This window comes from Conger conger, chromosome 19, assembly GCF_963514075.1.
Source record: "Conger conger chromosome 19, fConCon1.1, whole genome shotgun sequence".
Lineage (NCBI taxonomy): Eukaryota > Metazoa > Chordata > Actinopteri > Anguilliformes > Congridae > Conger > Conger conger.
Genome location: NC_083778.1, coordinates 21,077,437 through 21,097,880, shown reverse-complemented (window position 1 = coordinate 21,097,880; position 20,444 = coordinate 21,077,437). Strand labels below are relative to the sequence as shown.

The 20,444-nt window shown below is 49.4% G+C and overlaps 2 protein-coding genes and 1 long non-coding RNA gene across 3 annotated transcripts in view; 2 read left to right on the top strand and 1 right to left on the bottom strand.

Moving 5' to 3' along the window:
• The first annotated feature begins 286 nt into the window (after positions 1–286).
• Positions 287–2,405, top strand: LOC133119067 (uncharacterized). The gene is made up of 3 exons (XR_009706482.1): positions 287–562; positions 1,050–1,117; positions 1,868–2,405. It is a non-coding gene; the product is annotated as an uncharacterized LOC133119067 (long non-coding RNA).
• A 2,455-nt stretch (positions 2,406–4,860) lies between these two features.
• On the top strand, positions 4,861–12,123 carry LOC133119105 (fibroblast growth factor 4B-like). Its single transcript, XM_061229522.1, has 3 exons — positions 4,861–5,666; positions 6,197–6,300; positions 10,106–12,123. The coding sequence occupies exons 1-3, from the start codon at positions 5,327–5,329 to the stop codon at positions 10,280–10,282; spliced, it is 621 nt and encodes a 206-aa protein (XP_061085506.1). The 5' UTR covers positions 4,861–5,326; the 3' UTR covers positions 10,283–12,123.
• Positions 12,124–18,368: 6,245 nt separating this feature from the next.
• Positions 18,369–20,444, bottom strand: part of LOC133118852 (neuron navigator 3-like) — a 114,763-nt gene continuing 112,687 nt past the window's right edge. The window contains exons 39-40 of the mRNA XM_061229108.1: positions 19,767–19,964; positions 18,369–18,690 (exon numbers count right to left, since the gene is read on the bottom strand). Coding sequence (XP_061085092.1) covers positions 18,571–18,690; positions 19,767–19,964 — 318 coding nt within the window. The 3' untranslated portion in view covers positions 18,369–18,570. The remainder of the gene's footprint in view (positions 18,691–19,766; positions 19,965–20,444) is intronic.

Sequence of the window (20,444 nt, the reverse complement as noted above, 5' to 3'; positions counted from 1 at the left end):
GCACGCGGGAACACTCCCGTGCACCTGCGCCGCTTCCACCCTGACGTCATTTGATATTGTCCGGACTGGAAGGGATAGATTGTGATTCCAATTAAACAATAAACAAGCTTAAACCGGGACACAACTCTGGAAACGCTTTGCTTTGCTACACAGCTGCCAAAACATCAGTTCACGTCATATTTGTGAACAGAATTGCAAATAAAAAAAGTCTTTCCTCTCACAAATGCGCCTTGAGATCTGATTGGTTACGAGTTCGAAGGCGAATTGAACGCGGCTCAACCGGAAGTCCCCCGTCACGTGACAACAATAACCTATTTGTCAGATGATCTTGCTGTCATTGACAGTTGAGCGATGACTGCAAAATCTAAATATAGCTGTCCTAGTTTATAGCATCTGGATAAATAAAATTACCAGACCAATCCGCGTTTAGTTGTTTCCTGATTCATCCTTTCATTCAACGGAACCTGGTTCCCGGGTTAATATCGGACGTTAGCAACACTGGTGTAAAACTCTGGTCGACAACTCCACCATGGCTCTCAGCGAAGCGGATGCACATGAACAGGTACTTAGCATCATATTGATGTTTTCAGTTTCTGGCTAATCAGTAGGTCTCGTTTCGTTCAGCTCGCAACGTAGAACGTACGCCGACTGCACATTGCTAATTCATCCGCTGCTTTTTACGACTGTGAAAAGCTAACATATGTTCAGGATAACTCTGGCATGTAGATAGCCGTGCGATATAATTATCTCAAACGAAACGATTCTCCACTGCATCTTCTTTAGATAGGCTGCACGCTGCAGTTGCCATCGCTACCCTTGCGATAAGGCGTCCTTCTCGTAAAATTAACGACTGCTTGCATTTCTATCTTTGTCCCGTTATTGTGTTGGAGTTGGGACCTGACTGACAGGAGCAGACAGTTGCAATCTGTCCGACTCTCATCTCTCAGCTTTTAAGAGTCCAAAACAGTTCAGATCACAGCCGTAATTTAAACTCTGCTTATCATCTTTCTCTCTCTCCCTCTCCTTCTCTCTCTCTCTCTCCTCTTCAGAGATTAAGCACATGATGGCCTCCTTTAAGCAGGCCGCCAGTGAGAAAGCAGCAGAAATTGATGCCAAGGTAATGAGTTAGATCATACCAACAGAATGTCTTTACAATGAGCTGAACACAGTGAGCTTCTTTACTGCAGAGGAGGTTAAAAACAGCTGTTTGAGGAAGTAACCCAGAACGCTTGGTAGAAAGTTGAAACGGAGCTGGCCAAACTCTGTTTCAATACACAGAGCGGTCTCTCCTATAAAACTAAAAATAAATCATTTTATCAGTGGGTGTGTGCTTGCCTGTGTGTGTGTGTGTACGTGTCTATGTGTGTACGCGTGTGTGTGTGTACATGTCTATGTGTGTACGCGTATGTGTGTGTACGTGTGTGTACGTGTGTGTGTGTGTACGTGCCTGTGTGTGTGTGTGTGTGTACGTGTCTATGTGTGTACGCGTGTGTGTGTGTGTGTGTGTGTGTGTGTACAGGTCTATGTGTGTACGCGTGTGTGTGTGTGTGTGTGTGTGTACATGTCTATGTGTGTGTACGTGTGTGTGTGTATGTGTGTGTGTGTGTGTGTGTGTGTGTGTCCGCGCATATGCGTGTGTGTGATTCTCAGCTCTGGGGGCATTCAGATGTATAATGCTGATGGCAGAATTAAGGTGTCCAACACCCTGGAGAGCAGACTGGACCGACAGGTACAGAGCACAAATGTGTCTGACGCTGTAGTTGAAATATGTTTTATTATTATCATTATTACTGTTATAAATGTGTTCCCCTCAGCTCTGGCACACTGCAGTTCCTGGTCCTGAACGGGGTTTTCCTCTGATCTGTAGATGATGCCTGAGATCAGTCACGCTGTTTGGTGCCATCCAGAGGCGGAAGTTCATGGAGTAATGAACACCACGGTTTGCAAACGGAGCTGGAAGGCCCAGGATGTGGCCTTAACAACCTGCCAAGCTCCTGTAATCACACGGTCAAAATGACACTCCTCCAGCAGGTCTCTCCAGTAACCTACTGTAAAATGCCTTGCACTTCATTGTCCAAAGTTAAACAGACTGGATGCTGGAAGAACATTTATTTATAGAGTGAGCGTTGTGGTCGTGCCATGGCTACCTCCAGCTGCTTAGGGGCAGCAGGTCTGGGATCCCCCTGCCTTCAGCAGCCACGGCCGGGCCACTGGCCCGGGGAACGTCAGGGCCTATAAATATAAATCAGCCCTCGTGTGTACGTATGCGCCTGGCATCTTGCGTTTGTGTGCGGTTGTATTACATCACTATTTCCTGCACCCATTCTCTCCATTCAGATTGACTCATTCCATTTACCCGAATGAAAGGCACATATTAAAAAATATAATTAAAAAAAATAAAAAAATCATCTTTGACCACTGTTCCAGATGTGATGAATCGTGATAATCGTTTAATCGCTGACGTGAGTGTATGAACAGAGGAGAGTGACAGTAATGTTTGTTTGTTGTTTGTTTTCCTGTGGTCGTCCACCCGCATTGACTATAAAAATATACTGACATATGAACAGGCCGCACTGTCAGTCGCTTGCCCAGTCCACTGTACTGACAGCCTAGTCTCACCACTAGGTGGAAGAAAACTGCTGAGTAACAGCACCACAGTCATAGCACCTGGGCAGAGGGCTCCGAGGCAAATACTGGACTTTTCCTTTCAACACAAACGATGCTAAAATCACAAGTTTAACTTCATTATGTTGTGCTGTGGACGCAGGAAACTTATTAACCAGAAAATTACAGAAAAACCTCCACCACTACATACAGTATCAGATCTACCACGGCCCTCTGCTCCTTCTGTGTGCACTATGACCACTGCATGTCTCTTATCCTTCTGTGTGCACTATGACCACTGTACGTCTCTTATCCTTCTGTGTGCACTATGACCACTGTACGTCTCTTATCCTTCTGTGTGCACTATGACCACTGTACGTCTCTTATCCTTCTGTGTGCACTATGACCACTGTACGTCGCTTATCCTTCTGTGTGCACTATGACCACTGTACGTCTCTTATCCTTCTGTGTGCACTATGACCACTGTGTCTTATCCTTCTGTGTGCACTATGACCACTGTACGTCTCTTATCCTTCTGTGTGCACTATGACCACTGTACGTCTCTTATCCTTCTGTGTGCACTATGACCACTGTACGTCTCTTATCCTTCTGTGTGCACTATGACCACTGTCTCTTACCCTTCTGTGTGCACTATGACCACTGTACATCTCTTATCCTTCTGTGTGCACTATGACCACTGTACGTCTCTTATCCTTCTGTGTGCACTATGACCACTGTACGTCTCTTATCCTTCTGTGTGCACTATGACCACTGTACGTCTCTTATCCTTCTGTGTGCACTATGACCACCGTCTCTTACCCTTCTGTGTGCACTATGACCACTGTACGTCTCTTATCCTTCTGTGTGCACTATGACCACTGTACGTCTCTTATCCTTCTGTGTGCACTATGACCACTGTACGTCTCTTATCCTTCTGTGTGCACTATGACCACTGTACGTCTCTTATCCTTCTGTGGACACTATGACCACTGTACGTCTCTTATCCTTCTGTGTGCACTATGACCACTGTACGTCTCTTATCCTTCTGTGGGCACTATGACCACTGTACGTCTCTTATCCTTCTGTGTGCACTATGACCACTGTACGTCTCTTATCCTTCCCCTCAACAAACCGGTCACGGCTGTGTCCTGTCCTCCCAACAAACGCTGAAACCAAAAGTGTCATCGGTTATGTTTAGAACCCCTTTTCCTTCAAATCATTCAGAAAAACAACTGCCCAAACACACCTGAGCTGCCTTGCCGATGTCTCTGCCTTGTGCACCTCAAATAGCAAACGGAGATATTTCTGAGTTTAGATTGAGGTGAGACACTGAGTCCAAGCACACCGCGAAGACGACCAAGCGCTGAGAGTAATCCCAGAACGACAGAACGGCTTCTGGGACCCCAGCATCACCGAATGCGTTTGGGATTAAGCAGGAGATACAACACTACACTTTGGAGGCGTGTACAGGAAAGCATGGAAAAATATCCCTGTTTGATATCTTCGAAAGTCTCCCGAAAAGAATGGATCTGCACTGGCAAAGGCTAGACACGCTTTATGCTGAAGGGTTTCTTATTGTACATATTGTACAGTATTATATTGCAGGCATGTTGTAGCTATGGGTTTGTGTGCAGTGTGTTGAATATACTGTATGTTACCTATACAATATTTTCTGACATTGAAAAATAACTTGCACTTGATGGAAAGTAAGTAAATAAATAAGGTGTATATATAAACACAAGCAGCACAGAGTATTGCCATTGCTCTCCGGTGATCGCCGGACTGTTTTTACAGGGTCCTTCTAAATAAGGAAGCAGCAAGCCGTGAGACACATGACCACCAGCCCAATTTGGCCTCTGCCAAGTGCCCATCACACCTTATGATCGCTCAACACCGCCCAATGAGAAGTGTCTCTCTCTCTCTCTCCCTCCCTCTCTCTCTCCCTCCCTCTCTCTCTCTCTCCCTCCCTCCCTCTCTCCCTCCCTCCCCCTCTCTATCTCCCTCCCTCCCCCTCTCTATCTCCCTCCCTCCCTCTCTCTCTCTCCCTCCCTCTGTCTCTCTCCCTCCCTCCCTCCCTCCCTCCCCCCCTCCCCCTCTCTCTAACTCTCCCTCCCTCTCCCCCTCTCTCTCCCTCCCCACCTCTTTCCCTCTCTCTCTCCCTCCCCCTCTCTCTAACTCTCTCCCTCCCCCCCCCCTCTCTCTCTCTCTCTCTCCCTCTCTGCAATGAGTCTCTCACTCTCTCCCTCTCGCTTGGACTGACGGCAGTCGACTGAACCCCCCGGCAGAGTTGGCATTGCAGTTTCAGCGCTTCTTCCTCTCCCGCAGGCGTGCAACTTTTTTTTCCTTCCTCCCTCCTGCGGCGTCTCCCTACTTTTCGAACGGGGCAAAAAACGGGCGGCGAAGTCAAGAGTGATGTCACGTGCAGACGCGCCTGCCTGGCAAGGTGAAATCGGTTTTTGGTGAGTGGTGCTCCCCACGACCAGCGTTGCCCTTTCCAGAGGCGCGGAGCTGCGAAAGATGGTAATCACCGCTACCACCGCCTCAAGCTCTACCGCCCTCTCTCCGTCCTTTTCTCCGCCGCGCTCGGGCCGCCGTTCCATGCCCGAAACCCTGATCTGCCTTCCAAAAATACGCCTCTGCCACCATGCTGAAGGAAGAAAAACAAGAAGAGGGGTATTTTTAGGGCCGTTAATTTTGACCACGTGCCCCGAAGGTAAACCGGATGACCATTGCGCAAAGGCTCCTCGTCGGTATGTCCAGCGAGGCCAGCGCGCACTGGACGCTGCCCGCGATTGTTCTCCTGGGGTTCCTGGTCGGAATTGTGTCATCATATCCGATTCCGAGCAGGACTAATGCACCTTCGCTGGAGAAACGGTGGGAGACCATGCTCTCCCGGTCCCTTCTGAGGGCCCCCGGGGAGAAATCGGACCTGAACTGGGAGACTGAGTATTTGTTGGGCATCAAGAGAGTGCGGAAGCTTTACTGTAACGTGGGCATCGGGTTTCACCTTCAGATCCTCGCGGACGGCAGGATAAGCGGCGCGCACATGGAAAACCAGTACAGTGAGTTTCTGCCAGAAATGTAATAACGCCAACAGACGGCAAATATTATCAGCGCTACAGCGAGTAATTGCGACTCCGGTCGCATCCGTAGCTCTATCCTGATTATTTTGCATGACATTTAATCGGCCGCATAGGCAGCATCGGATGTCTCCTAAAGCAAAGACAAATCTATTAAAAACACCCCGTATCCATCAGTGCTAAATTTCTTCCCAGGCTCAAACATGACGTGAATGCTTGGCCGGATTTAGACGCCAACTTATTTTTACACCGGCTCGTCCTGCGGCCCAGAAATGGCCAGTCATACACGTCAGAAACAGCATTTATGAGAAATTCCAGGGAATAAAGAGAGCAATATTCACCGAGCGTGAAACCTATTCTGAACAAAGAACATATATTCTTAGTGCGAATCTGCAAGGTTAGGCTACACCCTCTCATGTATAGTGCATGCTATTGTTTCCCCAGAGTTGTCGCTGTGTTGTGCCGGATTCGTTGATTCTGTCCAGTGTGTAACTGCTGTTTTATCTAACTAGGTCTAATAGAAATCTCCACGGTAGAGCGGGGAGTGGTTAGCTTGTTTGGGGTGAAAAGTGGCCTGTTTGTCGCAATGAATAGCAGAGGACGGTTGTACGGAACGGTAGGTGTGCAGTTACTCTTCTTTCTCAATGTTATGCGGTTTTAGAGGAACGAGCTGTAACGCCGTCTAATGATTAATCAAGCTTTTTGTGCCTTTGTTTGGAATGCACCCGTTCGGCTCTGTGTTTTTGAAGTGCATGGAAACGTGCAGAGTGAATAACGCGATGCCCTTCCGACGTTTAGGTCGGTTATTATTATTACTATAATTACCATTTCATACCGTGTTCTGGCTTGTGTCGTCTAATTTCTGGTTTCATGTATCAGGCAGATAATGCAGTGTCCACGCTTGACATGCATAGGAAAACCATTGGCGATAAATAATTAATACACATACATTATTAATCAAATACTGTATAGTATTCATGGCAATGGTGGTAACAGAACAATCACTGTGTCTTTTTTGAGTGTGGCCCAATTGCAAGTTTTTTATTTTATCTATCGTGGCGTAGCCTAATTTGCCGTTGACGTATAAAATAGATAAATAGATTAGATTCCTTTGTACATTAGTCTAAATATTGACTGCTATATCCTATTAATTCCTCAGCATTTTATGGGAAATGTCGGCCAAATGACTGTAATGTAATACAGGCCTTTTAAAGTGTCCTCGCGCAATTCAATCCAGATAATTTGTTTTTATTGATAATTGATTTGACGTTGTTAGCTGAATAAGGGTAACCCGGCTGTACACGTGTCTGCCTCACTATCACCGAAATTAAAGCTAATTAATTGCGGGCTACTCACTAAAAATCGAAACGCATAAGTATATAAGAGACAATGTCGGCTAATAAGTGGCAACTGTAGTCCCGTAAATATAGTCTATTGTGACACACATTACAAGACACTTGAGATAACTCCATAGCCAGATACGTGGAGGCAGTTTAAAGAATTAACATGTTTCAGAAACACTTTCTGAACTATTGCCACACGAAATCGTCAACCTGACGCTCGCGCAGCCGTATACCCAACCACTGCGCAACTGCAGTTTATGATCTGAAAATGACATGCGCCTGTTCTGGCCCGCGACAGATCGCCAAATCAGGAAAGAAAAAAAAAGAAAACCTGCTAGTAAATTGTCAGAGAATGTAATTCGTGTGTCAAAATTAAACCACTGCACTGCTAAAAAACCGTTGCCGCGCCCATCGTAATTGTTGCGCGAAGTGTGTTAATCACAGTGAATTAACTCGAAAGGCTTTCATTTGGAGACACTCATAGAAACAGAAACGCGTGAGAGTTGCGCGAGCTGCCTCGGAGGCCGTCCTGATTGTGCCGCGGTGCTGAGGATGTCAGACGCCCGATAAGAACAGCATGTCATTAAACGTGGATTAAACATTAAACATTAAACGTGGATTAAACGACAGGTTTTAAGCAGGTCACGCCTGAAGCCGTAGCGTGCACACGCGTACACACGTAGGTTGCGCTTCGTTTGAAGAGACATTAGTTCGAACGCTCCATTTTGACATTTTCACAACAGGATCGCATGCTCCGCGGCATATTTCTGTGACACAGTAGAATTTCCTCTTGCGATTTTGTTTAATGCGACAAACCGAAAGCGGGGAGCTCGATGCCCTTGACAGATTGTGCCGTCAGCGATCGTACTTCCACTGTTGAGTGTTCTGCACTCTGCATCCGAGATACCCACACATGCTGGATTTCGTCCAAATGTCTGGCCAAAACCGTTTACTGGCAGCACACCACTGCCTATTCTGGTGCCACCAGACCGAACCTTTCAGCTTGGCTCCAGCACGACGGCGTTTAGAGTGGCACGATAAGGTCTGCCAGTTCCCCGTTGGACGCGGTGTGCGCGCCCTTCCTGATTTCCTCCGGTATTTATTTTATTTTTTTTCCCCACGCAGAATGGTTTCAGATCTTTAGACAAAATGTGCAATGAGAAAATGGGAACCTGAGTAAACATTCATGAGAAGGGAAGCCACTGCTAATCAGGAGAAACATCAAACATCTCCCGAGCGCCCAAAAATTCCCTGGATCATTTCCCCAAGCCTTTTTAAATAATGTTCTTTGGACAGATGGGTCACAAGTGGAACTTTTTGAACGATACGGTGAATGGTAAATGGTTGGCATTCATATAGCGCCTTTATCCAAAGCACTGTACAATTGATGCTTCTCCATTCACCCATTCAAACACGCACTCACACAACGACGGCGATTGGCTGCCATGCAAGGCACCGACCAGCTCGTCAGGAGAATTTGGGGGTTAGGTGTCTTGCTCAGGGACACTTCGACACAGCCCGGGCGGGGGATCGAACCGGCAACCCTCCGACTGCCAGACGACTGCTCTTACTGCCTGAGCCATGTCGCCCCCATGGGTACGGGTCCCATTGTCTCTGGCGTGAAGCCGGTACAGCGCTTCACAGTCAGAACATCACACCAGGAGTCACACATGGTGATGTTAGTGTGATGATGTGCGGATGCTTTTCCTGCCAACTTGTCATTATTGAATGACACATGAATTCTCCTCTGTACCAGAAAAATGTCTGCTCATCTGTACAGGGGCTGAAGCAGAACTCGGTTATGCAACACAAGGATAATCCAAAAGCACAAAAGCAAGCCCAAATCAAATTGACTGAAAATACTAAAAATTTACATTTGGATTGGTCTAGTCAAAGTCCGAACTTGACTGGAACAGAGATGCTGTGGCAGAAACCCAAAAAGAACTGAACTGGAACAATTTGTCTTTATTAAAGCAGTAGAATGGATTCAAAGTCTGCTCTCAAATTATCAGAAGTGAGGCTGCAATTACTGCTGCTAACAGCGGTGAAACCAATGATTACATGTAAGGGGGCAATGACTTTTTCAGAGGGGTGACGTGGGTGTTTGATTCAAAAAATGTTTTTACTCCGGTTCATTTTCTCTCATATTACATTTAGTTTAAAGATCAGAAACCATTCAATAATAGAGGAAATCAGGAAGGGGGACAATACCTTCTCTCTGGGGGACCAGTTCATGTGCATCCCTCCAGCCTACTTTACAATGACTCGCTGTTCAAAACCCTGTCAATGTGATGTGCACACTAAATGGCCATCAGAAATCTAGACATCCGCACAGCATTATCTGGGACCTAGCTACCTTCTCTCAAGAGATACTGAGTTAAGATACTTTCTTTCTGCCTGGTCTCCGTAGGATAAAGAGCTAAAAAGGGTTCCTATGGAGACGAGCCAAAGAGAGTGAAGGTCACTCCTGGGCACGTTGCCCAGGTTACAGGGCGTGGCAGCACTGTGCTGAACAACCCACACAAATACTTGTGAGAAACAAACAATAATTAACCCCTTTAAGACGTAAAATGACAAACCCGTGATTTAAAATGTTCTTAAAGGAAACGGAACGTTCTCACGCTGATGTCACAATCACGACTGGCAATTGGAAGCAATGGAGTTCTAGAACACGGACTGAAAAAATAAAAAATACAAATTCCAAAAAAGCCTGCTTTTCAGAGGGCTACAGATGATTGGTCAGCGTTAAGAGGGAATTCCACTATGTGTTCCTTTTTGTTTTTGTTGGCAAATGTTTGAAAATATTTTTTAAGGAATGGAATGAACACTGGCAGTCCCAACAAAAAAAATGCTTGAAGATTCTTACGCTTTGCCAGAAGTTAGGAAATAGAACTTGGGGGGGGGGGGGGGGGGGGGAAAGACAGTAGATTATGAGGCTGTGTGTGTGTGCGCGTGTGTGTGTGCGTGTGTGTGTGTGTGTGTAAGCATGCATGTCCCGTAACGCAGCGCTGTACCTCGGCTGCCCTGGGCCCTGCTGTTCCTCACGCTGCGCGTGTCCCTCTCCTCCGGCCGTTTCAGGCGGTCTTCCGGGACGAGTGCAAGTTCAAGGAGACCCTGCTGCCAAACAACTACAACGCCTACGAGTCTTCCTCCTACAGCGGCTTCTACCTGGCCCTGAGCAAGCACGGCCGGCCCAAGCGCGGGAACAGGGCCACCACCGCCATGACGGTCACACACTTCCTGCCGCGGCTCTGAGCCACACACGCAATAAATCACTCATTTGCACATACGGACATTCTCCCAGGTAATATATATATATATGTGTTTATATATATATATGTTAATGCAAACTGACTGCACAAACTCTATAGAGCGATATTTATCCGTGTCTTTATGTGTATATTTGGGTAGGCGCGCCTCTTGTTAGACCTGTGCTGCTGCTCTTTAACCTGGGCCCCGCCCCCTCCCTTCCCACGGGTGGTGCTGATTGGGTGAGACTTGGCCCTGACGCGTTGGAGTGACTTTTGACTCGTTAGCTGAACTGTCAGTCAAACGGATGATTATTACCTCACAAACCCCCCCACCCCAGAGCTTGGCTGGTCTCTCCACACCTTCTCTCTGCCCCCCCCCCCCCAGCCCCCCACCCCCCCTCAGCTGTAGCAATGACACTGAAGCACTTTAGATGCACCCCACCCCCCCCACCCGTCCCCACCCCCTACCAGCCATAAGATGGTGCTTTTAAGCTTCCAAACTCCCAGAACAGCCCTCCTGCCCTGACTGTCTCCGGAGTTGTTCCTCTTTCCTGTCAAAAGCTGTCAGAATTAAATTAAGGTCAAATTAAAGTAAAACTACAACTATTAACTATACAGTGATAACAATGCTAATAGGGTTTGGTTCAGTGGTTACAGTTTAGGGCTTTGCGAAATGGATTTGGTTTAGTGCTACTGGAATTCTAAGAGGTGTCCATCACCTGCCTGAAGGACCCTTCCCACAGGTGTCCATCGCCTGTCTGAAGCACCCTTCCCACAGGTGTCCATCGCCTGCCTGAAGGACTCTTCCCACAGGTGTCCATCACCTGCCTGAAGGACCCTTCCCATAGGTGTCCATCACCTGCCTGACGGACCCTTCCCACAGGTGTCCATCACCTGCCCGAAGGACCCTTCCCATAGGTGTCCATCACCTGCCCGAAGGACTCTTCCCATAGGTGTCCATCGCCTGTCTGAAGGACCCTTCCCATAGGTGTCCATCGCCTGTCTGAAGGACCCTTCCCATAGGTGTCCATCGCCTGTCTGAAGGACCCTTCCCACAGGTGTCCATCACCTGCCCGAAGGACCCTGAGGCTGTCCTGCAGCAGCAGGTCTGAGAACAAGAGTGACAGGCTGCGCTCCAAACCGCATACGAGCACTAAAGCACTAAAGCACCGCTTGCACTACATTTCAGGCTGATTTTCATTGAAATGTAGTACGAGCAGGATGCCAAGTATGTGATTTTGAACACAGCCACAAGTGGCTGAGCAGAGGAGCCATGACAGGATGCCAGGCCAAAACATAAAGGAAGAAGGAGAGAGAGGGAATGAGATAGAGAGGGAGGGAGAGAGAGACGAAAGGAGAGTCAGGGTGAAGGGTTGAATATAAGGCTCAGTGCTCTATTCCAGGGATGCTCAATCTCACCCAGAGAGGGCCGGTGTGGGAGCAGGCTTCTGTTCCAACCCAGCAGCGACACGCCTGACTCGACTAATCAACCACAGAGTCTTTGCTGAGGACCGTGCTCAGTAGAGTCAGGTGTGTGACTGCACAATCCTGCACCCTGTCTGGGTGAGATTGAGTATCCCTGCGTGCACACAGAACCCCCCCCCCCAGTGAAATGTCCCCTCGGTGCGACAGAAAAGGAGCGGGCCTATTTTAATCTGCTGGAGCCCGGTCAGAGCTCCTCACAGGGCCCTGCTGTTTGTGCAGCTCTACAGGTCCCGCCAGGTCAGCTGTCTCTGTAAAACCGCCAGGCAGCGACGCCGGAAGGCCTTAAGATTCCCTCTCTCCCTCCCTCTCCCTCTCCCTCTCCCTCTCTCTCCCTCTCCCTCTCCCTCTCTCTCCCTCTCCCTCTCCCTCCCTCTCTCTCTCTCCCTCCCTCTCTCTCTCCCTCCCTCTCCCTCTCTCTCCCTCTCCCTCCCTCTCCCTCTCTCTCCCTCTCTCTCCCTCTCCCTCTCTCTCTCTCTCTTCTTCTCTCCTCAGAGCCTCCTGGCCTCTCTCCCTCCTCTTCCTCCCTCCCCCTCTCTTCCTCTTCCCTCTCCCTCCCTCTCCCTCTCTCCCTCTCCCTCCCTCCCCCTCTCTCTCTCCCTCCCTCTCCCTCTCCCTCTCCCTCTCCCTCTCCCTCTCCCTCTCCCCTCTCCCTCTCCCTCTCCCTCTCCCTCCCCCCTCCCCCTCCCCCTCCCCCTCTCCCTCTCCCTCTCCCTCCCTCCCTCCCCTCTCCCTCTCCCTCTCCCTCCCTCCCCCTCTCCTCTCCCTCCCTCCCTCCCTCTCTCCCTCTCCCTCCCTCCCTCCCTCTCTCCCTCTCCCTCCTCCCTCCCCTCTCTCCCTCTCCCTCCCCCTCCCTCCCTCTCTCCCTCGTTTCGGGGATGAGATTTACAGCCGGGTCATGGCCGTGTCCACCCCGCTGCGTAAACCTGTCCGTCTGTCCGTCCTGCCTCTCATCTGCAGCCGCCCCCAGCTCTCCCCCAGCTCTGTACAGCTCTTTAAACGCCTCGGCCTAATTTAGCAACTCCTTTACTGCGGCTGGAGAAAGGCAGGGCGTTAAACTGAGAGACAACGGGGCTCTGAATCCAGCGTTCATGCTGGTTCTGTCTGTTACTGACAGACACGGGGCTGAATCCAGCGTTAATGCTGGTTCTGTCTGTTACTGACAGACACGGGGCTCTGAATCAGCGTTAATGCTGGTTCTGTCTGTTACTGACAGACACGGGGCTCTGAATCCAGCGTTAATGCTGGCTCTGTCTGTTACTGACAGACACGGGGCTCTGAATCCAGCGTTAATGCTGGTTCTATCTGTTACTGACAGACACGGGGCTCTGAATCCAGCGTTAATGCTGGTTCTGTCTGTTACTGACAGACACGGGGCTCTGAATCCAGCGTTAATGCTGGCTCTGTCTGTTACTGACAGACACGGGGCTCTGAATCCAGCGTTAATGCTGGTTCTGTCTGTTACTGACAGACACGGGGCTCTGAATCCAGCGTTAATGCTGGCTCTGTCTGTTACTGACAGACACGGGGCTCTGAATCCAGCGTTAATGCTGGCTCTGTCTCTGACGAACCGGGCGATGCTCCTCACCCGGCTAGTCACAGGCCACTGTCCCCGTTCTGATCCCGCCCAAAATACCGCGAGACTGTTCTGACCCGGTTCTGGGGTTCTGCTGAACCGGCTGCTCCAGAGACAAGCTGGGTTAGAGCCGCACTAGGGCTCCTGTGATGGAGCAGATCTTTTGGGGAATTTTTGACGACGACACGGGAGCCACAGCTCGAGTGTCCCCACCGCAGACACGGTCCAGAGGCAGCAGTTCCACCGTAGACAAACAGACTTAGCTGTGGCTCCACTTCTCATGGATGGAGAAGTCTCTTAGCACCCTCTTGTGGCTATAAAACCCCATTACATCCATTTAGGAAGCACTTTGACTTCAGAAGGGAGCTGCCCAGATTACTACGAGCGTGTTTTAAAAGATAAGGACACGTAGCAATATGGAACAACTGAGACTAACGAGCATCGACGGGATTAGGAAATCTGGCAAAAAATGTCATAGTTCAGAGGTAAAAACCCACCCTAGCATGTAGTTCATTTTCTCCCATAAATTTGTAGCATTTTTATTTGGTGATCTTGGTATGGCCAGGGCACCCTATAAGAGTCCTGATTTTTTTTTCTCACATTGAGAACGTTTTAGTTCTGCCAGGAGAAGGTGACGGTCGCAGAAACAATTCTGCAGCACCTCACCAGGCCCAGACGTTGGACACCTGCCCTCATCTTCCTTTAGAAACACAAAACGGAGAATCAGAATCAGACAGAGCGGTACCGGGAGGCTGTGAGGCTCCGGTCCGGTCCGGTCCGCGCGTCAGTCAGAACCCGGTGTCTCTGTTTCGACCGGGCCGGGCCAGACGCGGTAGTTGTAGACGTACCCACGTGATCTGCACGTTTCAGCAGAAAGAGGGGGTGGGGGGGGAGTGTGTGGTATAAGAAAGTGTGTGGTATGTAGAGGCAGGGTGTGTGGATGGATCCAGGGAGGGGGGGTCAAGGAGGGCACATGTCTCCCATTGTATGCATTCATTTGTTCATTGCTACATATCCCTATGCCTGTGTGTGTGTGTGTGTGTGTATATATCCATGTGTCTTTATGTGCGAGTGTGTGTGTGTGTGTGTGTGTGTGTGTGTGTGTGTGTGTATATATCCATGTGTCCTTTATGTGTGAGTGAGTGTGTGTGTGTTCTGTTGTCCTAAGCCAGGGTCGGCAACCCTGGTCCAGGAGAGCCGCAGGGTGTGCTGCTTTCGTTGTTACTCAGCACTTAATTGATCGAGTAAAGCAGTTAATTACACAGTTAACTCGCCGAAACTGGTTTCTTGGATTGGAACTGGTTGCTGGTATTAAGGTGAAAACAAAGCCAGCACCACCCTGTGGCCCTCCAGGAGCAGGGCTGGGGTCCCCAGCACACCCTGTGCCCTCCAGGAGCAGGGCTGGGTCCCCAGCACACCCTGTGGCCCTCCAGGAGCAGGGCTGGGTCCCCAGCACACCCTGTGGCCCTCCAGGAGCAGGGCTGGGGACCCCAGCACACCCTGTGGCCCTCCAGGAGCAGGGCTGGGGTCCCCAGCACACCCTGTGGCCCTCCAGGAGCAGGGCTGGGGTCCCAGCACACCCTGTGGCCCCCCAGGAGCAGGGTTGCCGACCCCCGTCCTCAGCTCCGGGCATCGCTCTCCCTCCACGGCCCCTCCTCCTGGCTCCCTGCCCTCCTCCTGGCTCCCTGCCCCTCCTCCTGGCTCACTGCCCCTCCTCCTGGCTCACTGCCCTCCTCCTGGCTCACTGCCCCTCCCAGCTCCCCGTGTCAGGATGACCGCACATGCACAGAGAAACGGGCGTCTCCCCTCCCGCGTGTCTGAGGGTGCCGACGCCGATCACAACGATAACCATGTTAACACGACCGATATAAAATGAAAAAACAAGTTTCCTTTTATTTTTGTACGTATGTGCTGTGCACAGCAGTATACTGTAAACTGTACTCAACTGACAATAAAATATTTGTTTTTTATGGGCTGTCCCTGGGTTTTAAGTTTTAGTGCGAATGTTGAAATGCTGGCCTCAGAATACATTTGTCATTAAAACGATGTGATCCTATTCGTGTGTGCTGAGAAAAAGAAACCACAGGCATTTTACTCAAACCTGCAAAATGAAGCGGGAGGTGATGTGTGATGAAATGTAAATACACATTTTAAGATTTAAAAAAAAAAGACACAGACACTGTTTTCACCATTTCGCTCCGGCGACACCAAATACTATTTATTGGGGCTTTACAAAGACTACAAAATTCTTCAGATGATTTAAATCACGGTCTCTGTCTATTTACATGATATGTTACATAAAAATGTACAAAATATAAAACATTCAAAGACAAATGTTTCACCAACAAAGAGAAGAAAAGAAAAAGTCGTTTTTTTCCCACAAAGTAGTAAAGTATGTGCTCAGTGAGACGTCACTGCAGGACGCTGGAAATACGAAACTTTGAATTACCCATGATTCCCCACACTGGTTCCGTTCGGAACGGTGTCGATCAGCTGGAACACGTTTGGTGGAGGGAGGCGGCCCCATTACAACGGCAGGTTCCGTGGGATGTTAGTCTCAAGCTGCACTCGGACTGCGGGATCGTTTACAGATCCAGGACCACCGGCACCGATCCCGATCTGAAGACCAGCAGGTCTGTCCAAAGAGCCCGAACTCATCTCAGAGGGTAAATGACTTGCGCGCGCTGAGCAAAGGCGAACGAGTCGAGCACAGAAAGCAGGATTATCCTGAGGTTCTAACACCACTGACAGCTCCTTGTTTTTTTTTTTGTTTTTTTTCATAATCTGTAATGGTCTGTGATTGGCTGAGCTGACTGACAGCACCAGTTGGGTTTGTGCGTAACGAAATCCTACTTTCTGTGATCCAGTATCGGTCGGCCGTGCCTCAATACTGCCGTGCTGATTAAAAAAAGTTCACCGTTAGAAATATTATGGCAAAAAAAGTGAATACTGATTATCCCCAACAGATCATTCTGTAGCTGCTTTTGATGCGCAGGCAGGGAAACTCAACTGGTCCAATGTTTTAACGCTTTCACCAAGTAGAGATTAGATACATTCCACTGAAAATAGTACGGAAAAAAAACCAAAACCTGGCTAGCCTTTTTTTTTGTATGTGCATGTATGTTTGATTCAATAATAATAATAATAATAATAATAATAATAATAATGATAAAAGAATAATAATACGAAACATCTATCGACCCCAAGCTTAGCTCCTCTCTACAGCAGGTGAGCTGACTTGCATGACCGTGGCAGTTGTACATGCGTTGTACATGCGTTGTACACACACGGGCGGTTTTGCCTGTCCAGGAGCAACACCATATCTGTACAAAGCACGGACAACTGCGCCGATCCCAAACAGCTCGCTCGTATGTGTTCCTTAACGTGTTTTGTTCGGAAAGTAAAGGAATTCTCAGCAATTTCAGCATAACGATAACATCGAGAGGGAAGAATGCATCTTTGATTCACTGTGCAAGACTTCGTATGTACAATTCACCCCGATCCCCAAAGAACTGTGCAAAACCCAACCAGCATTTTAGTTTTTTTGTTCATTAAAGAAAAATATCATAATACACTCAGCAACAGCCGTCCTGTCCTCTCAGGTCTTCAAGGCAGCCTCATTCCGGCTTCGAAAAGTAAACTTTGTTTTTTCCCCCGGACACGTAGAAGAATAAAAACAACATGCTCTCTGTGTCCGTCACACTGAAGAACTGTGCTCTGTGCTTCAAGTGATCCCAGGTCAACTGGGTGAAAACAAAACCCTCCCCTACAAATACTCTTTTACAGCAATCATCTCCCTCTGTTACAGATATATTAGACAAAAATAAAGGACTTTAGATAGGTGACTACAGGCTGACAGACTGTAGGAGGGATGTTTGCCTCCGACTGTACACATCACACAGCAAGTATAGTGCATCCCAGCTGCTACTCTGTAGCTTAATCTTTAAAAAAAGTTCTTAAAAGATGCACACACAAACACAGGCACACATGTGTGTGTGCAAGTGCACTCACACACATGCGTGGAGACACACTCAGGCACACGCACAAGCATGCATGCATGCGCACACACACACATACACACAGACCAAAAACACACACACGCACACACATACACATGCGTGGAGACACACTCAGGCACACGCACAAGCATGCATGCGTGTGCGCACACACACACACAGACCAAAAACATACACACACAGACCAAAAACACACACACACGCACACGCACAGACCAAACACACACACACACGCACAGACCAAACACACACGCACACACATACACATGCGTGGAGACACTCACAGGCACACGCACAAGCATGCATGCGTGTGCGCACACACACACACAGACCAAAAACATACACACACATACCAAAAATGCACGCACAGGCATACGCACAGACCAAACACACACACACACACACACACTCCCACAGTTAGTTGCTTGTTATTTCCTTAAGCGATGGCCAGATGAATCCACGGTTTGCTCCACTGATACCGATTTGGTTCATAGAAATTAGTTTGCAAATTTAAGGCAGAGAAAAGCACCATTGTTAAACGTGGTTCCCCTGGCGATCAGACAGGCGTCACGACAGCGAGGGATGGACTGAGCGTTATGGCGTGTAGCAGCGGTGTTGGCATGATGCTGTGAGTCTGTCGGTCAGGGCAGGGGTGGGAGAACACAGACGGCAGGAACACTGTTTCAGAGGAGAGCGGAGTGACCAGCAAGAGCAGGAAAGGTGTACGATTGGCACGGTTCTCCAGTGTGGCACGGCCGTGGCTCGGTCGTGGCACGGTGTGCGTTTGTGCTCGTTTCACTGCGCCGCACGGACCGGGGAGCGGCCGCCATTTTGTAAACCCAAGACTGAGTGAGTCCCGTGACCAGCACCGAGAGGCTCAGCTGGGTGTCTCAGGACACGCCTGAACGCACTGTAAACGCCTGCCGCCACCGCGCACACGCAGTACAAAACACACCCTCTTAAACGCTCATGTTCCAGTTTCACCATCGCAATACGTTTCTATCCACACCTGCCTTTCTGGTACCTGACCAGAGGGGGCGCTGTGGAGTCTGATCGACTCCCCCACAATTTGGCTCTGAGGTAACTTCCCCCCCTCCCCCCCCACCACCCTTCTTCCTCCGAACAGGAAGTGTACGCTTCTGCGTCCTGTCGAGCGTGTGGACCGGCGGGCGCGCCGGGCGGAGAGGTAGAACGTTCCGGAATGGGCCCCCCCTCCCCTCAGAGTGTGGACTCCAGGGAGGAGTCCAGCGGGTTGTCGTGGTTACTGGCGCTGTCGCTGTCACAGTTCGGGGCGCTGGAGAAGTTGGCGGCTTCCTGCAGACGCATCAGCATGTTCATCTGGGACGACACACACAACACAGCACGGCTCAGAACTACAACTCCCAGAATGCAGCATGCTCCGGGACGACACACAACAGAGCACGGCTCAGAACTACAACTCCCAGAATACAGCACGCTCTGGGACAACACACGACAGAGCGCGGCTCAGAACTACAACTCCCAGAATGCAGCACGGTCTGGGATGACACACAACAGAGCACGCCTCAAAACTACAACACCCATAATCCAGCAGCGGGGTCATCGAGAGGCCCGGCGGACCAGCAGGGGACAGTGTTTCACAGAGATCCTGCAGATTAACTCTTCTGCAACAGGCTCACTTAGGGAGCCCAACCTGGCAACCTTCCATAAACGCCACTTCACACCAGTGGCGTGAGGGTTGCCAGCTCTGCCATCTCCTTCATACTCCAGAATCACCTTATGGGTCACATCGCCCAGTCTCCCCATCCAAATAAGGAGCTGCTACGTGTCGTACGGAGAGCTGAATGGCGTTCTGTATTCTGCGCTTTTACTGAAAATGAATCTGTTCTTTTGAAACTATTGATGTTTTAAAAACACAGTTCTGTGATTTTTTATTAAATCTGCTTTTGGATTAAAATGCATTTTTTGTTTCCTTGTGCTGCTGTGGTGTTGTTCGAGTCTTAGATCCTCTGAAGGATGCTTAAATTCTGTTTATATTCTGACACAAAGCTGAATGCATTTTAACATTTTAAGTCAACATAAACATTTTAACAAGTGCATTTTTAGACAGCCACTGTTCAAAGCTGTCAAGCGCATCCTAGTCCCACTAAACATTTGACAGTAAACTGTGCGAAAATGAATTCTCTCTTTTGAAAACATGGATCATTGAAAAACACAGGTCTGTGGAGGTTGCTCAAACACTACTTTTGGCTTTTTGCCTGAAAATGTCCTAAATCATCGAGAGCAGGGCTCTAACCCTGTTCCTGCAGGTTTTCACTCCAGCCCTGACTGCACACAGCAGACCCTCAGCTGGGTGAGAATGCGGTGTGCTGGGTCAGGGCTGTGGTGAAGCCCCACAGGGCCGGGCGGGGTGAGGGTGTGGGTGTGGGTCTCACCAGCGGGTCCCCTTGGGCGTGGGGCAGGGGCCCCGGCGAGGGGCCCCCCTCGGGGGCCGCGCTGCAGGCATCGTACCCCACGTCCTCCGGGCGGAGCTGGAGCAGGGCCTGGCCGTCCTGCGTCCCGCCGCAGCTCCAGGGGTAGCTGTCCCGCACCCAGCGAGAGGGGTCCTCCCACACCGCCCGCTTCCCGTACAGCTGCAGGAGACACACAGCACCCCCCGCTGTTAGAGGAGGGGAGAGACAGTGCTGCAGCCAGCCGGACGACTGCCCCACAGCAGACCGGACAACTGCCCCACAGCAGACCGGACAACTGCCCCACAGCAGACCCGCGCCGAATACCAAACTGATGTTCAGTTCAGTTCAGTTTATTCTTTGTCCCAAATGGGCAATTTGTTTGCAGCAGGACCACACACATACCACACAACAATAGGCATAACACAATACAGACAGACAGACAGATTCTGCACAAGAAGCATAATAAATAGTTCAGTTGTGATAAATATTGGCAGTGCATTCAAAACTGAGTCATTTAAAATCAAGATACAGTTTCAATAAATAAAAGGTAGATATAAAAAGGGGTAGTGGATGTGGAGTCAAATACCATTCTACACTTTACTACTGAGCTTGTCTGCCGCATTGGAACCAATTAAATTACATTATGGTTACTCAGCTGAC